The 20,162-nt window shown below is 52.6% G+C and overlaps 2 protein-coding genes across 2 annotated transcripts in view; both read left to right on the forward strand.

Annotated features, from left to right (window-relative positions):
- Nucleotides 1-417: 417 nt before the first annotated feature.
- On the forward strand, nt 418-17,095 carry CCDC134 (coiled-coil domain containing 134). Its single transcript, XM_054582456.1, has 7 exons — nt 418-530; nt 2,137-2,255; nt 3,111-3,232; nt 3,436-3,520; nt 5,233-5,414; nt 5,710-5,781; nt 12,567-17,095. The coding sequence occupies exons 2-7, from the start codon at nt 2,153-2,155 to the stop codon at nt 12,690-12,692; spliced, it is 690 nt and encodes a 229-aa protein (XP_054438431.1). The 5' UTR covers nt 418-530; nt 2,137-2,152; the 3' UTR covers nt 12,693-17,095.
- A 1,061-nt stretch (nt 17,096-18,156) lies between these two features.
- SREBF2 (sterol regulatory element binding transcription factor 2) overlaps nt 18,157-20,162 on the forward strand; it is a 53,827-nt gene continuing 51,821 nt past the window's right edge. The window contains exon 1 of the mRNA XM_054582457.1: nt 18,157-18,390. Coding sequence (XP_054438432.1) covers nt 18,303-18,390 — 88 coding nt within the window. The 5' untranslated portion in view covers nt 18,157-18,302. The remainder of the gene's footprint in view (nt 18,391-20,162) is intronic.

A 20,162-nucleotide genomic window follows, 5' to 3' on the forward strand; every position in this document is an offset into this window, starting at 1 on the left:
GAGCTCCATCCTAGTGAACCGACGGGGAAGCCCTTATACACTGGATTTAGAACTTGGTCGGCCAGAGGGGCGAAGGAGGGTTGTGCCAACTCTGCAATGCTGGTTACTTAAAAAAAGTAATATTAATAAAGCTAGTCACAACCCACTAAACTGATTTTGCTGAAAGCCTGTCAGCTGATGAAACAGTTTCGGGGAGGGCGCCCGGCTGGACCAGGGTTCCAGTTTGCTGGCTCACCGAAGCCCAACGCGTCTGAGCCCAGGCGCAGTGTGGACAGAACACCGTTTTAGGGAACCTCGCAAGGTACCAGCCCCAAAGCCCGGGGAGGCGGAGCCGGAAGTGAGGTCACCATCGCGGGGCGTCGCGGCCCGCGCTCATTGGCCAGGAGTGGCTCGGTGGGCGGGACGGCGCTCGGAGGTCAAAAGCGCTGCTGCTCGCGGATTCTGTGGGTTCCACTCTTTTGCAGGTCTCCGGCGAACCTGCGAGTCGCACGCTGAGGACCTGTGGCTTCCCTTCCTGCACCCCTGGCCTGGTAGGTGGGGGGTCGGGTCCACGGCAGGTAGGCTCCCGGTGGGTGGAGGGCGAAAAGCGAGGGCCTTCGAACCAGCTGCAGGCTGTGGAAGTTAAGATTCTCCTCTTCCCTTTGGAAAGACTCCTCTCCTCCCAGTGTCCCTAAGGCTGGGGACAGCAACCGGGGTCCGCGAGCCCAGGTAGCTGGCTCAGGCCTGGCCCGCCACTACCACGCTACTCTTGCAGAATGGATTAAGGGTAACTCGCGGCACTGGAAAGAGCTCTAGGGACACACAGACGGGAAGCAGGATTGGGAGGCCGGAAAGTGGAAGTAGCAGTAGAGAAGGCAGACTCTTCCCCACGTAGCCTGGTTTTTCGGCTTTTCTTTCCTATTCTTCCTCTGCTTCAGTTATTACCTGCTGTCTGAATCCGCTGCCCCCAAGTTCTGATCTAGCCTGTGTCCAGTTCCCTTGAGTCTGGAGTGTGATATTGGAAGGTAGGGGGTTCTGTGTGAACTTGGACTACTTTACATTCTCTTGGTTTCAGTTCTATCACCTGTGTGTGGTGGCAGTGGTTCTCTGGGTGAGCTCTGCAGGACCTCACTGTCAGTAACTGTGCATCTGTCCCTTGGGGCAGGTGTCTTGGTAGAACGGTGACCTGCTCTGGGATAGTCTATGCTCATTTAGACTCTCTTGGTTTAGTCTGGGAACAGATGAGTGACGTGGCCGTTACCTCACTTTTCTGTGCCTTGGTTTCCACATTGGAAAAATTGGGTTCCTGTCATCTGAGTCTGAGGCCTTCTCTGAGCACTGTATTTAATATTACACCCCACCAACTCCCTCTCGTTCTTCTGTGCTTGTTTTACAAGTTTATTGGTTACCTCTTACTCCTACTAGGGAAATAACTACAATGAATACAGGGAGTTTTATCTTATTCACTGGTGTATTCCCAGCTCTAAAAGTGACTAGAACATGGTAGATACTCAGTAAATAATTGGGAAATGTTGCCTGAATAGAAACAGGTGTTGTTTGTGGTGTCTGTGGTTCCAAAGTGAGTGAATGGCATCACTTTTATCCCAAGACTGCACTGCTTCCCTTCCTGCTGTGTGTCCCTTCCTTTCTGAAGGAAGTCAGGGGAGGAAGAAAACACCAGAAGTTTCACACCCACTCTGACTGCCTGCACCTCCTTGGCCAGATACTTTCCTGGGAGGCCGGGATTGGGAGGCAGGGGGTTGGGAAGGAATGATATTGACCAGCCCCGTATCCCCTTATCCCTATTTTACAATGGGGAAGCTGAAGCTCAGAGAGGCTGAGCCATTTGTCCAATGCCCACAGTCAGGAAGAGCCAGGGCTCCAGCTCAGCGCTCCAGGCACTGACCCCTGTGCTCTCAGCAAGCATCCCTGAATCCCTGACATTTATCTTGCTTCCTCCTGCCTACTGTCCCATGGTTTTTATTCTGTGTCTGCTGGTCACAGGCCCTGGGCTAGGGACTGGGGCTCCAGGGCCTCCCAAAGTGGGGTCCTTGGTACTTGGAGGCTATGCCATGTCAGGGGAAGTTGCCATCCACCTCCTCTGTTTTAAGAACACCAAACTCTGTCTCACTTCATTTCTCTGGGTTACTCACCTAGCTCCAGGGTCGTGGATATGGACCTCTTTCAGTTCCTGTTCTTCCTGTTTGTCCTGCTGCTGTCTGGGACAGGAGTCACAGGCTCCCTGAGAACCTCCCTGGACCCAGGCCTGGAGATTTGTATCCTTTGGCATTGGAGGTGGGGTTCATGAGCTGTGCCTGAGGGGTCTATAAGGAGGTCTCCATACTTACAACCTCTTGGCACATTCTAGGGATGGATCAGGCCCAGCTGATGGGAACAGGGAAGAAAAGGTAAGGTACTCTTATCACACCTTGATCAAGTCCACTGTCTTCTGAGGCTCAGTTTCCCTATTGTGTTAAATGGAGAAGGCAAGGCACATCTCTCAGAGCCATGAGGGCTCTGAGAATTATACACATGTGTCTAACACCTTGTGGATGAGACCCTGGGCAGGGACTTAGGTACTGGCATACTGGGCCCCCAACTCTGGACCAGGCCTTGGGGACACAGAGATGACTCAGGACCAGTACCTGGCTTTCAGGACTTCACAGGCCTCACATTGTACTTTGTGATCAGTGCTTTGATATGGAATATGGGAGAAACACTGCTCTGGCTTTTGAACTGGATCTTGAAAGAATAAAAACTCATAGAGAAGGGTTGGGGGCATCCCAGGCAGAGTGTACAGTGTGAGCAGAGAAGCAGAGGTTCTGGGAATAGTGAGTGGTTGTAGGAGATGGTGGAAAGATTATGGGGAGGAGTGGGCAGGGGCCAGGTCCTGAAGGGTTGTGTTTGGTTGGGCCCTTCGGTGTGGAATCTTCTGTGAACTGGACAAATGATAACATTGCAGGATGTGAAGTCTTAGCAGCGTGTTACTTCCGTGGGGGGCTGAGCCTCAGGCATGGGCATCTGTAGCCTTTGCAAGTATTTGCTTGTCAGGAATGGGCCCCCTGGGTTACAACCACTGGATTATCCAGGCAGGAATGTTGGTGCCCACTCCTTAACCTAATGCTGCTCAGACAAGAAGCTGTTTGAGGTGAAGCGGCGTGAGCAGCTGTTGGCATTGAAAAACCTGGTACAGCTGAATGATGTCCACCAGCAGTACAAGATCCTTGATGTCATGCTCAAGGGGCTCTTTAAGGTGCATGCAGGCACGGGGCAGCTCACGGCAGACTTAGTCTTTGATCTGGGCACTGAAGGATGAATAGGAATTCCTTAAGGGGATGGTGTTCTTTTGGGGGAGCTACAAGCATAAAAGATTTGAAGGAGGGTTTAAATAGACTGGGCCATGGCTGGTCTCTGCAGGTCTCTGCAGAGCCACTCAGCCAGGTGGGGTTCCCTCAGGTGCTGGAGGACTCCCGGACAGTGCTCATTGCTGCGGATGTGCTGCCAGATGGGCCCTTCCCACAGGATGAGAAGCTGAAGGATGGTACGGTCTTCTCAATCTCTCCCTCTCCTCCTCCCCACCACCTTGACTGTCTCTAGTTGTTTCTTCCCTCCTGTTTTTGTCACTCTTCTTTTCTCTCTGGTGTTCCCCTTTGATGGATAGGCACTTAGTATGTGGTTCTCCAAGAATTTCTGGGATTCAGAGCCAGTTTCTGTGTGTCTGACACACATGTGTTCCTTTGTGCTGTCCTGTGCTCGGAGCAGGGGAGCCAGGGAGGAAGCGCAGCCTACTCTCCCTCTGGGGAGCCTTGTCTTCTCCACTCCCCTAACCCCTCTGGTAGAGAAAGCAAGGGTTCCCATTTATCTTCAAAGAAGGTAAGTGAGAAAAAAACAGACCTATTGAAGTCACTGGACAGGACAGTGGGGGCAGTTGCCCACACTCTTTACTACTGTTCTAAAAGCCCCAACCCCTTTAAGTCTTTTTTTTGAGACTAGGTGGGACAAACATAGATAAGTAAGGTAAAAGAATATTCTGTGTCCCTTCATCCTCTCTTCCAAGAATTTCTTTCCAGTGGTAATTTTCCCATTAACTGGTAACATTTTAACAATAAAATGTCTTAGATTACACTGAGAGAGGATGGAAGTAGCCTTTACATATTGAATGGTGGGCGCTTCTGCAGATATCATCTCGTCTCCACTATAACTGAGGAAGTTATATATATCTTGGCTATTTAACCAAGCTAACTCCTGAGTTTAAGATTGTTCTGAAGACTAGGGGTCTGGCCCCATTTATCTGAGACTCCACTTGGCATATCTCTGGAGGAGTCTGCTTCTCTCTGTGCGTGGCCTGGCCCGTGCTGGAGGGCTGCCTGGGCCTGATCTCAAACAGGAGCCGCTGCCAGGGCTGGGTCTATACCTATTCTTCATGTTAGCCTGGCTTGGAGGACCTGCTATCATCATGGACACTGAACTCAATCTGAACTGACCTGTTGAGCAGAGGAAAGATACTAGTGGAGAAAGTGATGACATTCAAATGAGATCTATGGATGTATTGTATCAATGTTAGTTTCCTGGTGTAGATAGTTGTACAGTAGTTATGTAAGACGATAACAATAGAAGAAGCCAAGTGAAGGAATTTTGTGGTGTATTATGTAAGTCTGAAATTATTTCAAAATCAATACTTAAGCCTTTAAAAGAAAATAAAACTGGAAGAATATTTTTAAAAAACAAACCCTGGTGTGTTCCCTGCTATCCCACCTGATCTGAAGCCTCGCTGACACTGTAGTTGTGCTAACACCAGGCTCTGGACATTTGGGTACCAAGCTGGGGAGAGTAGGCCTCAGCAAAGCCTCATGTGATGCATATGCCTCCCTGTGTGGGCATGACACCCACCTCTCTGGTCCCCACAGCACCTCACAGCAGTGAGTCTTCTAAGCCATGCAATACGGGAAAGACCAGGGCCTTGGCAGTCAGACAGACCTGGATTCGCAGCCCAGATTGCTACTCGTTTTCTCCCGTGTAAAATGGGAACAGCCGCAGCATCTCCCTCTTATGGTGGTCTGAGGATTCAGTGACCTGGTGGACATAAAGCCATTAGCACGTAGTGCAGATGTGGACAGCAGCCTGTGGGCGGCAGGCACTGGTGCCTTCTCTGCTTAGCGGGCTTGTCTCTATTCTCTGGGAAGTGCCCGGGGCTGACCAGGAGGGCCGTAGAACGGCATCTGCCCTGGTCACTCATCAAGATCTTCTTGCCAGCTTTCTCCCAAGTGATGGAGAACACAGCCTTCTTCGGTGATGTGGTGCTACGCTTCCCAAGGATCGTGCACCACTACTTTGACCACAACTCCAACTGGAATCTCCTTATCCGCTGGGGCATCAGCTTCTGCAACCAGTCGGGCGTCTTTGACCAGGGGCCCCACTCACCCATTCTTAGCCTGGTAAGGACCGGAGAAGAGGTGGTTCGGAGCCCTGTCCCCCTGTGTCCTGTGAGCCTTGCAACTGCCTATAGCTGGCCCTGTATGTCAGCCCTTGGTTGCATTTTCTGTAATCAGCCCCAGGGCACCTTGAGGTGCCATCTTAAGGGGTTCTGTGCCAACCTCAGTCCCTAGGAGTCATCCCCTGGCCCACATCTGCCCAAGTCTTGGGCCCTGGGTTCCAATGTGGAGGGAGTGGCTCACAGCTGAGCAAAAGGCAGGAGAGGGCAGAGGATGACTAGTTTTTCCTCATCTGCAGATGGCCCAGGAGCTGGGGATCAGCGAGAAAGGCTCTGACTTCCAGAACCCATTTAAAGTAGATCACACAGAGGTGAGCTGTGGGGGCTTGTGGCCTTGTTTGTCTGCCGCTGCTGGGCCGCGGGAAGCCAGGTCCTACAGGGGTTGGGGTGCCTGGGGTGGAGTGTGAGGGCTTTAGCCCTGGAGCCAGACATGCCCGGATCTGGGTCCAGGAACCATCACTCACTTACTGGTGCCTTTGGGCAAGCCACTGCCCTTATCTTAGCCTGAGGCTGCCTGTCTGTAGACCCCAGCTGTGTGGGGGGCAGGCAGAGGCTATAAACTTCCCTCTGCATAGTAGACACCCACACCACATAAATGTGAGGGAAGCCAGGGGAGGTCAAGTCACGCTTTTCTCTGCCATTGAGTCTCTGATCACCCAGGTGGGCTTCTGTCCTACGTCCCTGTACATGCTGTCATCGTAGGAGGCTGAGGTGGGCTTTGAGGGCTGGAGGCTGTGGGGTAGGATGCTAGATGGGGACACTTATAATCGAGGAGAGGAGGGGATCAGAGGTGGGGGGGGGGCAAAAGGGCAGGAGGGAAGGGCTGGAGGGCTGGACTCATCAAATCACAGGCTCACCCCTGGTGCAAGGAGGGGAGGGACGTCAGGGTCCTTCAGGAGCCTCAGATCTTACACCCTGCCTGCAGGCTAATAAGCCAGCCTGCTACTGTTGCACGGATTCCGACAGGTCAGAGACATCAGATTTTACTACAGCAAAAGCAGCATCCAGAGTAGGGGCCTGCTCCTGTTGGTTCCTCTTGTTCCCTGAGTCCCATGGGGGTGACCCAGAGGGACCCAGGTAGATGCCACACAGGCAGTGGGTTTGCATCATAGCCGAAGGATACCAAGCTTGGGAAATTTACCACTTTTATAGTAAACAGATGGGGGGTGGTAGAGACATCACTTCATCCTTCAAGGCTCTCTGCAAACACAGTCTTCAGAAATGGGCCAGGTACAGAGCAGTCAGGGCTTTGCATTCTTGGTGTACCCAGCAAGGACATGCAGGGATGCGCAGGGCCATGGTGGATTGCCTCCCCGACAGTCAGTCCCTCAGCCCTGCATGTTGTGGCCTAACTCAGATTTCCACATGAATGTGCTGTTCAGTATCTTAAGCTGACGAATAGAGGCTAGGACCAAAGTTGTTCAATTTGTCTCCTACTGCATTTAATTAAGGCTGCCATCAACAGAACTAAGCAACAGGACGAGGCCGGCCTGCAGTATTGATCTCAGCCGTGTGCTCCAGGGTCCTGGACTCAGCCAGCTGTGATCAGTTTTGGGGGAATGAATAGGTCTTATTTTAGACCATCGGATGTGGTCCAAGGCCAATCTATATCCATTATCACCCACATAAGAGTTTAGACTGACCTGCAGATCTTTGATGTTATTGCCAGTGATTACAAGGGCAGTAGGTGGACCTAGAGCAACCTTCCACCCCAGTGGAGAGATACTCCATGGCACACTGTCTCCCACACGTTACACTGGATTTGGGTCACCATTACATAGTTTGGCTGAATCCCAAGTGTCACTGCGGAGTTGCAGCCTCTGTTGCCCTACATGACGGAACCCCAGGCCACGCAGGCATGAGGAGAAGGAGGTGGGTTTGGATCTGGCAGGCTGAAACAAGGTTGTACTGGCATGTATGTCTGCCCAGGGTCACTCCAGGAGCTGCCTTTGATGGCATCAGGCACGCCGGAATAATTCAGGACTGACCGTGTCAGGTTTTCTGTCCTGTGCTTGAGAATGATACATCCAGCAGCTGGTCAGATCATTTGCAGCTGCCCCTTGGCTTGGGCAGACCCTAGGATTGTTTTTCCAAGTGGTAGTGCTGGATCTAAGGCACAGAAAGGATTAATTGTTCCTCACATTTCCTGGGACCTAAGGCATTCTCAGCCTAGATGCTGGGATTATTGCTACAACACTGGTGTGTCACATCCCTGTCATCCCCCACTCTCACTTAGATCTTTGTCCAGAAGGGACAAGAGCATTTTTACAAAATTTTCAGAGGCATGTCATATTTTCATCTTGATCCACGATGGGGGTACTTGGCAAGGAATATACTTAACCAGTTGGTCATTATCCTAATGATCTTGGGCCGTACTGTTCCAGCCTGGGACTCCAGGTGGTCAAAGCAGAAAGACAGAGTTGGTTTTGTGCCAGTCCATGGTGGCAGGTGTGTTGCCACATCTAGTGCAGTGATGCATGCACGTGGTGGACTTGATCAGCAGTTTGGTTTTGGTCAGTCTCATCAGAGAAAGGACCTTACCGTGGGCATCTAAGCGAGGGACCCAGACTGTTCACTTGTCAACCACAATTTTTTTCTACAGTGAATGGTCGCAAAAAGGGATTGCCATCTGCGATCTGCCAGCCTGTAGCCTTGTGGGCGGCAGACCAAATGGCGGGGACACTGGCAACAGTTAGTAAAAATACAACGTGCCTGGTCATGAGGAGCATTGTCTAGGCAAAGATGACCGCTTTAATTCAGATCATTGTCTGACTGGCCTTTGTGGCAGCTAGTTTTTCACTGTCATGAGGACTGATGGCTGCTGCTGCCCATAGGCAGCCATGTCAGGGGTCCCCCAAACCACCCCTGGGTTGATGATTTGCTAGAGCTCTGTACAGTCATGCTCACAGCCATGATTTATTACAGTGAAAATACACGGAGCAAATTCAGCAAAGGGAAAAGGCACAAGGGCAAAGTCGAGGGAAACCAGGCACAAGCTCCCAAGTCCCCTCCCAGTGGAGTCACAAGGCACGCTTAATTCCCCCAGCAACAAGTTGTGACAACATGTGTGAAAGTTGCCTATTAGGGAAGGTCATTAAAGAATAACACCCAAGGTTTTTATTGGGACTGGTCACACAGGCACCCTCTGCCTTGCACATACCAAAATTCCCGACTCCCAGGAGGAAAGCAGGCGTTCAGCATAAACCACAGACAGCTCAGCATGGTGAGCCGCCCTTGTCAGTCGGGATGGTGCGAGCCCTCCCAGAATCTGGGTTCCCAGACACCAGCCATGGGTCAGCCTTAGAAGCAGGCCTTTCAGGGAAGAGCAGTCAGGTAGGCTCTGTTGACTCTTCTGCACAGCACCATTTGCTGGTAATTTGGCTGAACTATCTCAGTGGACCTGAACTGAGTATTTAGGGTAATTTGTGAATTGAGGGTCCTCTTGAGCCAGTAGCTTTGTCACTGTTTCATGTAAATGCAAGATGACATGTTTGTCCAAAGCTACTTACTGCAGTCACGTTCCTGGTAAATGGCCCTGTTAAGGAACAGTCAGGGCTAGGCTCTTGGTGTGCCTGGCAGGAACATGCAGGGATGCTCAAGACCACAGCAGACTGCCATTCCCAGTGCGGAGTGCCCACAGGGATGCCTCATTGCTGCGATGTTGGCTCTCCTCACCCTGCAGGTCACGCATAGGTGCCTCGCACAGGTAGAGGGTGAGAGCGTGGGCCTCAGAGAAGGTGGGCTCCAGGTAGATTCAGTTTACCTTCATCGTAATGTGCTCTGCTTGGACAGAACCATAGCAGCAACATACTTTCCTTATTTCTCACCATCTAGAGACAGTCCCAAAATGTTACACATTTAAAAGAATTTCTTTAACATACTGATTTTAGAGAGAGATGAAGAGAGAGAGAGAGAAACATCACTTTGTTGTTCCACTCACTTATGCACTCATTGCTTGCTTCTTTCATGTGTCCTGACCAGAGATCAAACCTGCAGCCTTGGCATATTGGGGCGGTGCTCTAACCAACTGAGCTAGCCGGCCAGGGCTTATGCACTTTTGACGTCCAGCACGGACCAGTTCACTGGTGTAGCCCCGACTTGCTCAGCTCCCGTCACGCACTTTCTCTACATTGGCGAGTGTTCCAGGGTCCTCTCCCACTGTATGTAGCTATCACAAACTCTGACACGTGTCAGGCTGGGTGCTGGCCACTGTCCCTCTCCAGAGGGGTGGCTCTCTCCCTGCACTTCAGGTGCTCATTGTCTGATGGGGGAAGGAGGCAGAGAAACACAGTCCCAGGCCAGCGTGATCACTGCGCCAGTGGAAGAGGGAAGTGATGAGTGTGGGACCCCTTAGGGGGCCCTGACCCAGCCTCTGCTCGTATGTGGTGAAGGCTCTGGGATAAGTAAGAGCTGCCAGGTGTACTCAGGGAAGACCTTCCAGCCAGAGGGACTAGCTTAAACAAAGGCTGGGACATGACCCATTCCTTCATTCAACATTTAGTGAGCACCTACTGAATCCCAGCCATTAGAGAAACAGACCAGCCCTGCTCTTGCTGGGAAGGACATTCTAGTTGGAAGAGACAGACAGTCAATAAAAAATACATACCATGATAGGTGGCAACAGTGTCTATGGAGGAAAACATGGGGGAATGGGGTTAAGGAATTCCGGGGTAAGGTGGAGGTACAGTTGCTGTCTTGCATGATGGGACTTGGGCCTCAATGAGAAGACGAGGAGGAAGTGAGTGTCAGCATGTTGTTGAGGGTAGGGGGTGATCATTCCTGGCTGAAGGAGCAGCAAGTGCAAAGAGCCTGAGTTGGAAGCCAACATGTAGGGTGTGGAGTGAGAGGAGGTGAAGTCAGTTGCTGGCCAGGTCACAAAGCCCTTGGAGGGCTTCCAGAAGCCTTGGCATTTATCCTGAGAGACGTGAAGAGCAGGGTGATGGGCCCTTACTTACCGCTTTAAAGGATCGGCCTGGCCTGGCTGCTGTATGGAGAATGGTCTGGGGGACCAGGATGGAAACAGGGACGCTGGTGAGGAGGCTTCTCTTTGGGAGTTGGTGGTGGCTTGAACTGGGTGGGTGGCATCAGTGGGGCAGGTGAAGGATGGTGAGGTTTTGGTTCTAGTTGAAGACAGAGCCAGTAGGACTTGCTAAGGAAGTAGATGTGCAATGAGAGAGAAACATTAAGGATGAGTCGAAGATTTTTGGTCTGAAAACGTGGAGGAATGAGGCTGCCATTTTCTCAAATGGGCAGACTGGTAGGAGCAGGTTGGGGCTGGATCGGTGAGGAAGGCTTTTTTTTCTGGACCTGGTGAGCATCTGAATGAAGATGCCAGGGAGGCAATATGACTCTAGATTTCAGGGGAGGTGTTGAAGCTCAAGTTACAAATGTGAGAGTCGTGTGTACAAAGAAAATAGCAAAATCAGTGACCAGGACATCATCACCGGGGTTCGGGGGGCTGAGGGGAGGTCAGTGCAGATGGAGAAGCAGTGTAAGGACCAAGGACTAAGATGTGGTTACAGTTGGAGGTGGAGAGAATAGGAGGAGCTGGCAAAGAGCCCCAGGAAGGAACAGGCTGTATGAGAGTAGTAAACCCAAGAGAGTCATTTCCCAGGGACCGCGTGAGGGAGGTCACAGGAAGGGGGAGTGATGAGCCCGTCAAACCCTGGTGGAAAGGTTAGGAATATGAGGCCTGAGAACCAGCCCCTGGATTTGGCAATATAGAGGTCATCAGAGATCCTAATGAAAGCTGTTTTGGTGGAGGGGTGAGGACAAAAGATTAGATTTCATGAGGATAAGGGGAAAGGAAGTGGGTGCAGGAAGTACAGACAGACCTTTTGAAGAGTTTGTTTTCAAGGGGAGCAGACAAGTAGGAGAGGAGCTGGAGGGTGGTGTGGGCTCAAGGCGGGAATTAAGTTAGACGGGAGAGACTGGCATGTCTGCATGTTGATGGGAACGAACCATGAGGGAGAAAGAAGCGAAGATGCAGAGGTAGGAGAGTGGCCACGCCTCCATTGCCAGGCAGCATGGGGGGCCCACTTGAGTTTAGCATCAGGAATTTAGAATAGGTGTTAGCCACGCCTCCTGGGGAAGGGATCCAGGAAAGGGATGGGCAATCCCTCTCTCCTGTGCCAACTAGGTTTGGGCTCCCCTACGGGGGTTGAGCCATCTGGGGCTGAAGGGGCCAGGGTCTCTTGACTGGCCTTTTCCCAGCCAGAGCCAGAAGGTATGGGGGTGGTCTGAGGCGTCTCCCAGCTCCTCATCTTCCCCAGGAGGACCAGAATTAACTCTGAGGGACAGGAGGTAGAGGGTGGTAGGGGAAGCACTGTTCACGAGGACAGGGATGCTGTAAGGGGACTGGGTTTTGGGGAGATTGAGCCATGCCACGTTGGGGGTACATTTGGAACATCCTAGTGAAGGTGCCAGGTGGTAGCCTAATATGGGGTACATATTTCAGGGGTGACTGACCATAGAGACATAACAGAAGCCTAGGTTTGGAGAGAGCAGGGGGAGAGGAGGGCAGGGCCTGGGGTTGCACTGTAAGGGTTCCCCGACTGGAGCCCTCATCCTCCTCCCACTGCTGTTCACCCTGTGTTCCCGTTCCCTCCCAGGCACCACCATCTACCCGCCAGCCTTCTCTCCCTCCCACCCGCTTTCTGGTCCCTCATTTTGACCTCTGACCCACCCACTTCCTGTGCACTCCCTCACCTAGAGAGAATGCGCACTACCTCTTATTCTCGCTGGCTGCCCTCCCCTCCTCCTCAGTGGCGTGGCAGCCAGGGCTTGGGGTCTGTCATCAGCCCCCTCACCCTAGAGGGAGTCTGTGTATTGTTTCTCTGATGCCAGTGCAGGTTCACACCTTGGCACCTGTTCCTCTGCCTGGAATGTTCTCCTTCCCTCACGCTGTTTGCTCTCGGTCTCTCAGGACCCAGAAGCAGTTGTCCCCAAGCCCATTTAACCATCTTCAAGTCTGTGGGCCCCCTGAGGACAGGGCCTGCGGCTAAGCAACCTTCTTGCCCCCGTAGCCCGTAGTGGCCTAGCTCAGAGGAAACTGCCGCCAGCAGACTAAATCAGACCACTTTGCTCTTGCCCTCAGTTCCTTTCTAGCACCGACCCCTTCCAGAAGGCCCTGAGAGAAGAGGAGAAACGCCGGAAGAAAGAGGAGAAGCGGAAAGAGATCCGAAAAGGCCCACGGATCTCGCGATCCCAGTCTGAGCTATAGGCCTGTTGCAGTCCAGGGTTCATGGGGCCAGGAGGAAGAGAAGGAGGCAGCACAGCCAAGGTGAAGCAGTGCCGACTGCTTGGTGGTGAGAGCCAGCCCCTGTGAGAGGGGAGGCCATGTTTGCTTGGCCCCCTGGAGCTGGCTTTGAGGGCCAGGTGAAGGGACTGGGCCACAGAGGGCCAGACTTCCTCCCAGGGGCCTCCCTGGAGGAGGCATTGAGGGGCCCTTCAGAGGACGCTCTGCTGCAGACCTAACCCAGTGGAGATGCTGGGGGAGGAAAGGGGGGTCCAGGGCTGTACCCTCCCAGTGTATGAGGACTGATGGCCAGGAGGCTGCTGCCCTTCATGGAGAGGTAACAGAGCCAGGCCCTGAGCCACATGTGGCGGTGCCATACCTGCTGCTGGCTCTCCTGTGTCGCTGAGCCACACGGCGTGAGTTCCAGCCCCCTGCAGAGACAAATAAAAGCCAGTGAACCCTCTGCGCAAGTCACAGCTGGTTTGGGCGCCAGGTAAGCTATGAGGCCCTTTACCAGGCAGGTAGCAAGGGACTTGAGTTGGGTAACCAGAGGCCCTCAGAGATGTAGAGAGCACCTGAGAGGATGTCCCCCGCCTCATCAGGGGAGCCCCAGGTCCTGGGACAAGGGGAGAGACAGTGAAGCAGGGGCTTGGCTTGGCCTCCTAATCCCTTCTTAGCACTGTCCTTGAGCACTGTCCTTGAGCACTGTCCTTGATGAAGGATCAGTGTTGGAAAGGGACAGGAGGTATCCTAAGAACGTGTTTATCCAAGGTGACCTTGGAGCAACATGATCTCTATCCTTCACTATCTGGGGACAGCCATAGAACAGGCACTGGAAAGTGTTAGCTTATTCTCTCTGGCAGTGCTGGGAGACCCTCAGCCTGTGGACAGGGGGGTAGGGAGACAGGCTGCAGCTCTGCACAAGGCTATGCTTTGTGGTGGCAGAGCTGCCCCAAGCTGGATTGGTCAGATAGTGAGCTCTCTTGTTCGGCAGGTATATAAGCAGAGACCTGTGGTCACAGGGCAGGGAGGCTGCAGAGGCTCTGAGTGAGCAGCTCTGCCCTTCAGTCGTGCTCTTCTCAGGCAGAGGAGGGAGGGACTCTGATGGGAATTCTAGCTCTGTCTCTTTGACCTTGGCAAGCCAGGGTCTGCCTCTTAAAAGGAGAGAGGCATAACCATCCCTGAACCCCCCCACCACTACCGCTACTGACAGAGCCCAAGGGAGACCTAAGTCTTGTCTCAGCCCATCAGACTTGCTGAGTGAGCCTAGCCCACCTCTTGTCTGTTCTGTGGTTTCATTGACAAAATGAATTGATAATGTCTGAATTGCCTGCCCAGCCCTGAATGGCTTCTCCAAGGCTGGACTCTGGCTTCTCAGTGACAGGTGTCCTTCTCTGATAGTTAATTTGTCCCATAGATTGGCTAAGCACCCACTGTAAGCACAGCCAGAGAGAGGGGCCCAGTCTTAACATATCTTCACCTCTACCCCATCTAGTACCTTTATCCTCCTGGCCTCTTCCTGCTACACCTTCAGCCTCTCTCCACCTTCGTTCATGTCTTCCTCTCCATCTTAAAATGGTTCCAAGTTTTCCCATCTGAGACCTTCAGAGAAACAGACAGAACCACCTGCTTCCCCTTCTCTCCTTCCCTTTGCTCCACTGTTGATTGTTGCGGTCACTTGTCCCCGGAACTCCACCTTGAGTCTTACTGTAGGATAAGCCTGTCTACCTCCCCTCCTACTAGGAGCTGTAGAGGCCCGAGGGTAGTTGTTTGTCCAGCCTCCTGGTGGCTGGGATTCAGTTCTGTGCCTGAAGTGCCACCAACCAGATGTACCCGCCTGTGTGAGTGGTGCTTGTGGAAGCAGTGGCCCCAGCGGGCAGGAGGATTCCTAGTGGCCAGACCAGCTCCAGGAGCGCCTGATAGTGGCAACAGTGATGTCTTCGGTGTTGCTTTTAGTGTGGCCTCAGACATTGTTCCTGTGTTGGCCTTCCAGGCCCAATATGAGACACCTGTGGAAAGTCTGGGAGCTCCCAATATCCTCCAAGGCAGGACTTCTCAACAGTGGCACTGTTCACATTTGGGACCAGATAATTCTTTGTTGTGACTGTGAGGAGGGCTGTGTGTATTACAGGATATTTAGCAGCATTCTTGGCATCTACTCATTAAATGTCTGTAGTAATCTCCCAGTTATGGCAACCAAAAATGTCTCCAGACATTGCTAGATGTCCCCAGAGGGGCAGAACTTCCCTGGCCCACTACCCTTCTTCCTCCTTAAGGCAGTCCCACATCTTCCTCTGCTGTCCCCTATCACTGCCTGCAGAGCGATGCTGTTGACAGTTCTTGAGGATCCTCCCAGGCTTCTGGTCCACCGTGTTGTCCTGGTTCTCTGCCCTTGGTCTGAGTCTGCTCTGTCTCTTCCTGTTTCTCCCTTCCTCACCTGCGCCTTAAATAAAGAGGTGGTTTTGTTTTGTTTTGTTTTTGGTTTAGTCTTTCCTGTGCTCTTCTTGAGAGCTGCATCCTCGAACACCACAAAGCTGATAGCACTTGCCCTGTTGCCACCTGAGAACCCTCAGTCCTTATGTTTCAGCTTATCCAAAATCAAATATATGTCCCACCCTAAAGCCTCTGCTCTATGTCAAATCATGGGGTACATACTGTTGCTTAATCCTGGAAGGAATGATATCAAAACTGAATCCAGAAAGATTAGGGGAGGAGGGAGAAGGAGACAAGCACCATGAGCAGAGGCCTACGAGTGGAGGCATCAAAAGTAGTAAATGGGAAAACAGGGAAACTTCTCTTCTGTGACCTATAGTAAGTGCCCAGTCCATGGTGGGTGTCTGGACATATGGTTATTCAGTCCAGTCCCTTCCTTTCCAGATGAAGAACCCTGGTTATGATGAGTGACTTGTTTGAGGCTGGTCCACCCTTGGGAGTCAGTCTCAGTTCCAGCGAGGCAAGGTGCCAGCTCAAAGAGCTGTTCAGTAGGTGAGATCCAGGGCCAGATGGAGAATGTCAATGTTTTGCCAAGGCTGGGTCCAGTGCCACCACCTTCCAGTTTCTATGGAGCCTTCATTTACGTACCCTTCAGGCTACCTTGCCAGGAACCAGGGCCTGTGGGCAGGTCCAGCTGGGAGCTGTGGGAACAGATGCAAAATGTACAGTGCTGTGTCTGCCTATGGGACCTGGTGCTCCTGCAGCCTTCTGCGGGGGGGTTACCGAGAGGGTGGGATGGGAGGGCAGTGGACCAAAGTGAGTCATAGGGTAGGCCAGCAGATGGCCACCCCCGTAGTGTGGGGAGCCCTGTGAGAGCCACTGAGAGGCGAGCTGGAGGTCGCACTGTCCAGCTCAGTGCCAGGTCCAGAGCAGGGTAGCAGGGTTTGATTTTCTGTTTTAGGGTGAGACTGGTATAGTGGACACCAGCTCTCCAACATGTAAACGATGAGAACACTCTTGTCTTTTTTCCTCAAACTAAGACCTTATGTTATACAAGTTTATTATAAAAAGTATTTTGTACTATCAAGAAAGTAAAATTCACCCTAAACTCACTATTCCCTTAACCATGACTGATACTCAGCTGTTAGACCTCGCATCCTTTTGCCTTGCATGTGAGCAAATAAATCCCTGTTTTCTTCAATTACAAAAGCTACCTTGTGTGGGCACTTACAATACACTGGGCCTTATGCCAAGTGTGGGCTTGCACAGCTTTTGCTGCCTCAGGGCCCTTGTCTATGTTGTCTGTTGCCTCAGCTACACCACATGCAGTTCTCTCATAATTTTAGGTTTCATCTTAAATGTCAGAGGCCTTCCCTCACAATTCCAAGTCAGGTCCCTTGTTAACAGTTTCATCACACCCGTTACTTTTCCTTGATCGCTTGTGCTATTATCTGTTATTTATTTTTATGTTTATTTGTTTAACATCTGTTCTCTTCAATAAACTGGAAACTCTCAGAGGGCAGGAACTATTTCTGTTTTCCTGCCCCAGAGGTGTTCAACAAATATTATCAATGTGCAGATGATCCCTTTAGTCCTCACAACTATGGCAGGGCACTATTTCCATTTTAGAGATGACAACCAAGGCTTAGAACAGTCAAACTGCCCAAGGTCACATTGCGTAAGTCCATATGTCTGCCTCCATACAGCTTGTGTACTGATAAGTCTTGACCACAAAGCAACAGCTGTCTCCCACACTTGCAGGTAATATGCTTTTTCCCTTTTAACAATATATTGCAGCTCTGACTGGTGTGGCTCAGTGATTGAGTGCCAGCCTGCGAACAGTCAACGGGTTCAATTCCCCATCAGGGTACATACCTGGGTTGTGGGCCAGGTCCGCATTTGGGAGCATGAGGGAGGCAACCAGTTGATGTTTCTCTCACACATGAATGTTTCCCTCCCTCTTCTTCCCCTTCCCTCTCTCTCAAAATAAATAAAATCTTTTAAAAAAACCCACACCATATCGCAAAAGTCTGTCAATAGCTATATATTTACATAATGTTTAATGACGCTATGGTATTCCATTGTGCGGATATAACATTCATCCCGTCTCTTATTCGGCTTCCCAATTTTCCAGTTACAAAGGACTTGCGTAGTTGTTTGAGCACTGGTTCTTTTATTTTTAGGGTAAGTCCCTAGAAGTTTACACATTTGTTTTATGTCGTGACCAGCTCCAAGATGGGGGCAGTGGAGCGCCTGAGGATTGGGAACCTGTGGGTGGGCTGCGCGTCAGAATTCCTGCGCAATTTTGGCAAAATGCTCTTGCCGCGCCCGCCTCGGGAGGCTAGTGTGGCCCTGCCACTGGGCGTTTTAAAGGTCTGCAGGCGGTTCTGAGGTACCCGGGGTGAGAACCGGAGGAAGAAGCAGGTGCGAAGGCGTAGAGGTTGTCAGTGTGCTCCGTACTTGGACAACTCGCGGTCCACGTCAAACCTCGGCTTCCACCTTTCCAAGGGGCGTAGGAGGAACGTGATTTGAAGGGTCTCTAGACTGCTCGAGGGCCTAGCTTTCGGGGGCCAGGTTCGACTCCATTCGCTGTCCCAGGCGGGAAGGGTGGGGGCCCGCTGGGAAGATGACGTAATGTGCTCACAGCCTGCTCTGGGGGCGACCGGCGGTTGGGAGTGGAGCGTGTTAACTCTGCAGTTCCCGGCGGGTGGATCGAATAGCTGGTGGAGCAGACTCAACGGAAAAGACAGCGGCTCATTTAAACGAGGGGAAGGAGGTTGGGCTGGGGACCAGGAGGCTTCTGTTCGCATTCGCTAACAAACCGTGAGGGGTGGGACTTCGCTATGCAAATCTGAGCTGCTGATCGCTGACGCGCAATCACCCCACGCGCGGCTTTGCGCGCCGATTGGCCGTGACGAGCCTGGTCCCATTGACAACAAACGGGGGTGCGCGCGACCTGGGGGCGGGGCCGCAGAGGGCGCGGATTGGGGCGGGGGAATCCCGCCCCGCCCCTCCCGCGCAGCGCAAACATGGCGGAGGGTGACACCGGCCGGTGAGGCGGTGCCGGGTGGAGGCTGTAGGGTGTCATGGGTGGTGGCGGCGGCACCGCCCCCGCGTCTCCCTGAACGGACCGGCAGGGAGGCCTCTGCGCCGAGCAGGGCGATGGACGAGAGCGGCGAGTTGGGCGGTCTGGAGACCATGGAGACGCTCACCGAGCTGGGTGATGAGCTGACCCTGGGGGATATCGACGGTGAGTGGTGGGTGGGTGGGTGAGTGGGAGTGCTGGGGGCGCGCGGGGAGGAAGGGGTTACGGCGGCGCGCGCGGGTGCGCGTGAGGCCCCCGCCCCGAGCCCCAGCTCGAGCGGGAAGAACCGGCACACGCGGTCGCCCCGAAGCTCCCCAGGCATTCCGAGCGCTGAGGGTTTGAACCCCGGTCAGCCCTCTCTGTTCCGACAGGCTCTAGGATCAGCTCCCGGGCGCCGCGTATTTTTAAGCGAAGCGAGGGTCGTGAGGCAGGGATCGCGGAGCCTTGGGCGTCGCGACGGTCCGGCGGGAGCGACCTGAGGAGAGCGCGCGGCCGCCGCCTCCCTCGCGCGCCTACACACGCCGCCCCAGGTCCCACTCGCCCGCGGCCCCGCGTCGTATCTGTCACTCCCTGCCCCGCAGCGTGGGCGGCTTTGGGATTTCCGGGCTCCACGCCCCCAGCCCTGGTCCTCTCGGGGTGACCCACGGCGGGGTCTCCGGCATTCCGGAAACTTAGGGCAGCGAGTGGCTGCAGAAGCAAGTGGCTAATGAAACGAGCGGTGGCGGCGGAGTATGGACGCATCTCCGTGGAATGGAGACACTGCTGCTCCTGCTTTCGCGCTGCAAAGGGAGTTGAGCAGCAGGAATTTTGAGTTGTGGCCCCTCGGGGACAGGCTGGGGGCGGGGGGGGTTGCCTTTGTTCCAGTGGCCTTAACACCGGAGTGGAAGAGCTGGTAAGAGCTCAGGTGGTAGGGCTCCTCAGCAATGCTCTCATTTTGTTACCACAAGACCCCAAAGTTTGGAGAGAATCAGCGACCCGCCCAAGGTCACCCAGCTGGTTGTAGAGCCCAGTTCCTGGGCCAGTGTTAGTGTCCCTACATCAGGCTTCCACCTGACCTTTGGGAGTGAGAAGCCCAGTGAATAGGTTAGTAATGGTAATAACTCTGAATAGTGGGGCTCTTCTGAGGTTCTAGTCCCCAGATAGTCAATACTATATAGTTTCACGTATTCCTCATTACAATCCCAGGAGATAGGTATTTTTATACCTGTTTTTACAGGAAACTGAACTCAGCAAACTGAGTTCAGGAGATGTTAACTTGTCTAAGGTCGCCCACCTTAGATTGTCCAGAGCCCATGCTCTTAAGGAGTAACCTAGGTGCATTGTGCTCTTTGCGAAGTGCTTTTCACATCCGGGATCTCAGTACCGCCGTGCAGGCAGCTGTGATGGGATGGCTCCATCCTACCTGCAGAAGATTCTCTTCTAGGGGAAGAGATAATTGTCAGCAGCTAATTGGAAAGGGTCGGTTTCCCATTTTGCTTCTGTGACATTTTTACCCTTTGGCCTGTCCTTGCTTTCCATTTTTGGTAGTCTGGGCAAAGTGGTAAAACCTTGAATTGAAGCCCTGAGTCTAACCACAGTCTTTTCCACTAAGTGCTGCTAAAACAGAGATGTATTAATAAGTGGGGAGGGTAGTTTTTGGAATTTAACAGGGGAAGCTAAGTTTTGAGCACTTCCATGCCAGGCACTCTGCAAAGTACTCATATACATTAATGTTCTCAATTCTTAACAGGTAGAGACTACCATTATGCCACTCTCGCAGATCCTGGAACTGAGCCCCAGGGCAGTTTATTAATTGACACGAGGTCACACAGCCAGTTAGAAGTATGTCTGAATCTGCCTACCAGGAGGTTCACACAAAGAAATCTAGGTCTATTTTGCATTCTCATTTCATAATCCACCCCTACTTGTCTTAATTTGTAATGTGTTAAATTATCTAG

The sequence above is a fragment of the Pteronotus mesoamericanus genome, unplaced genomic scaffold (assembly GCF_021234165.1).
Source record: "Pteronotus mesoamericanus isolate MK-2021 breed Mesoamerican mustached bat unplaced genomic scaffold, CSHL_Meso_final contig_702, whole genome shotgun sequence".
In the NCBI taxonomy this organism is placed as follows: domain Eukaryota; kingdom Metazoa; phylum Chordata; class Mammalia; order Chiroptera; family Mormoopidae; genus Pteronotus; species Pteronotus mesoamericanus.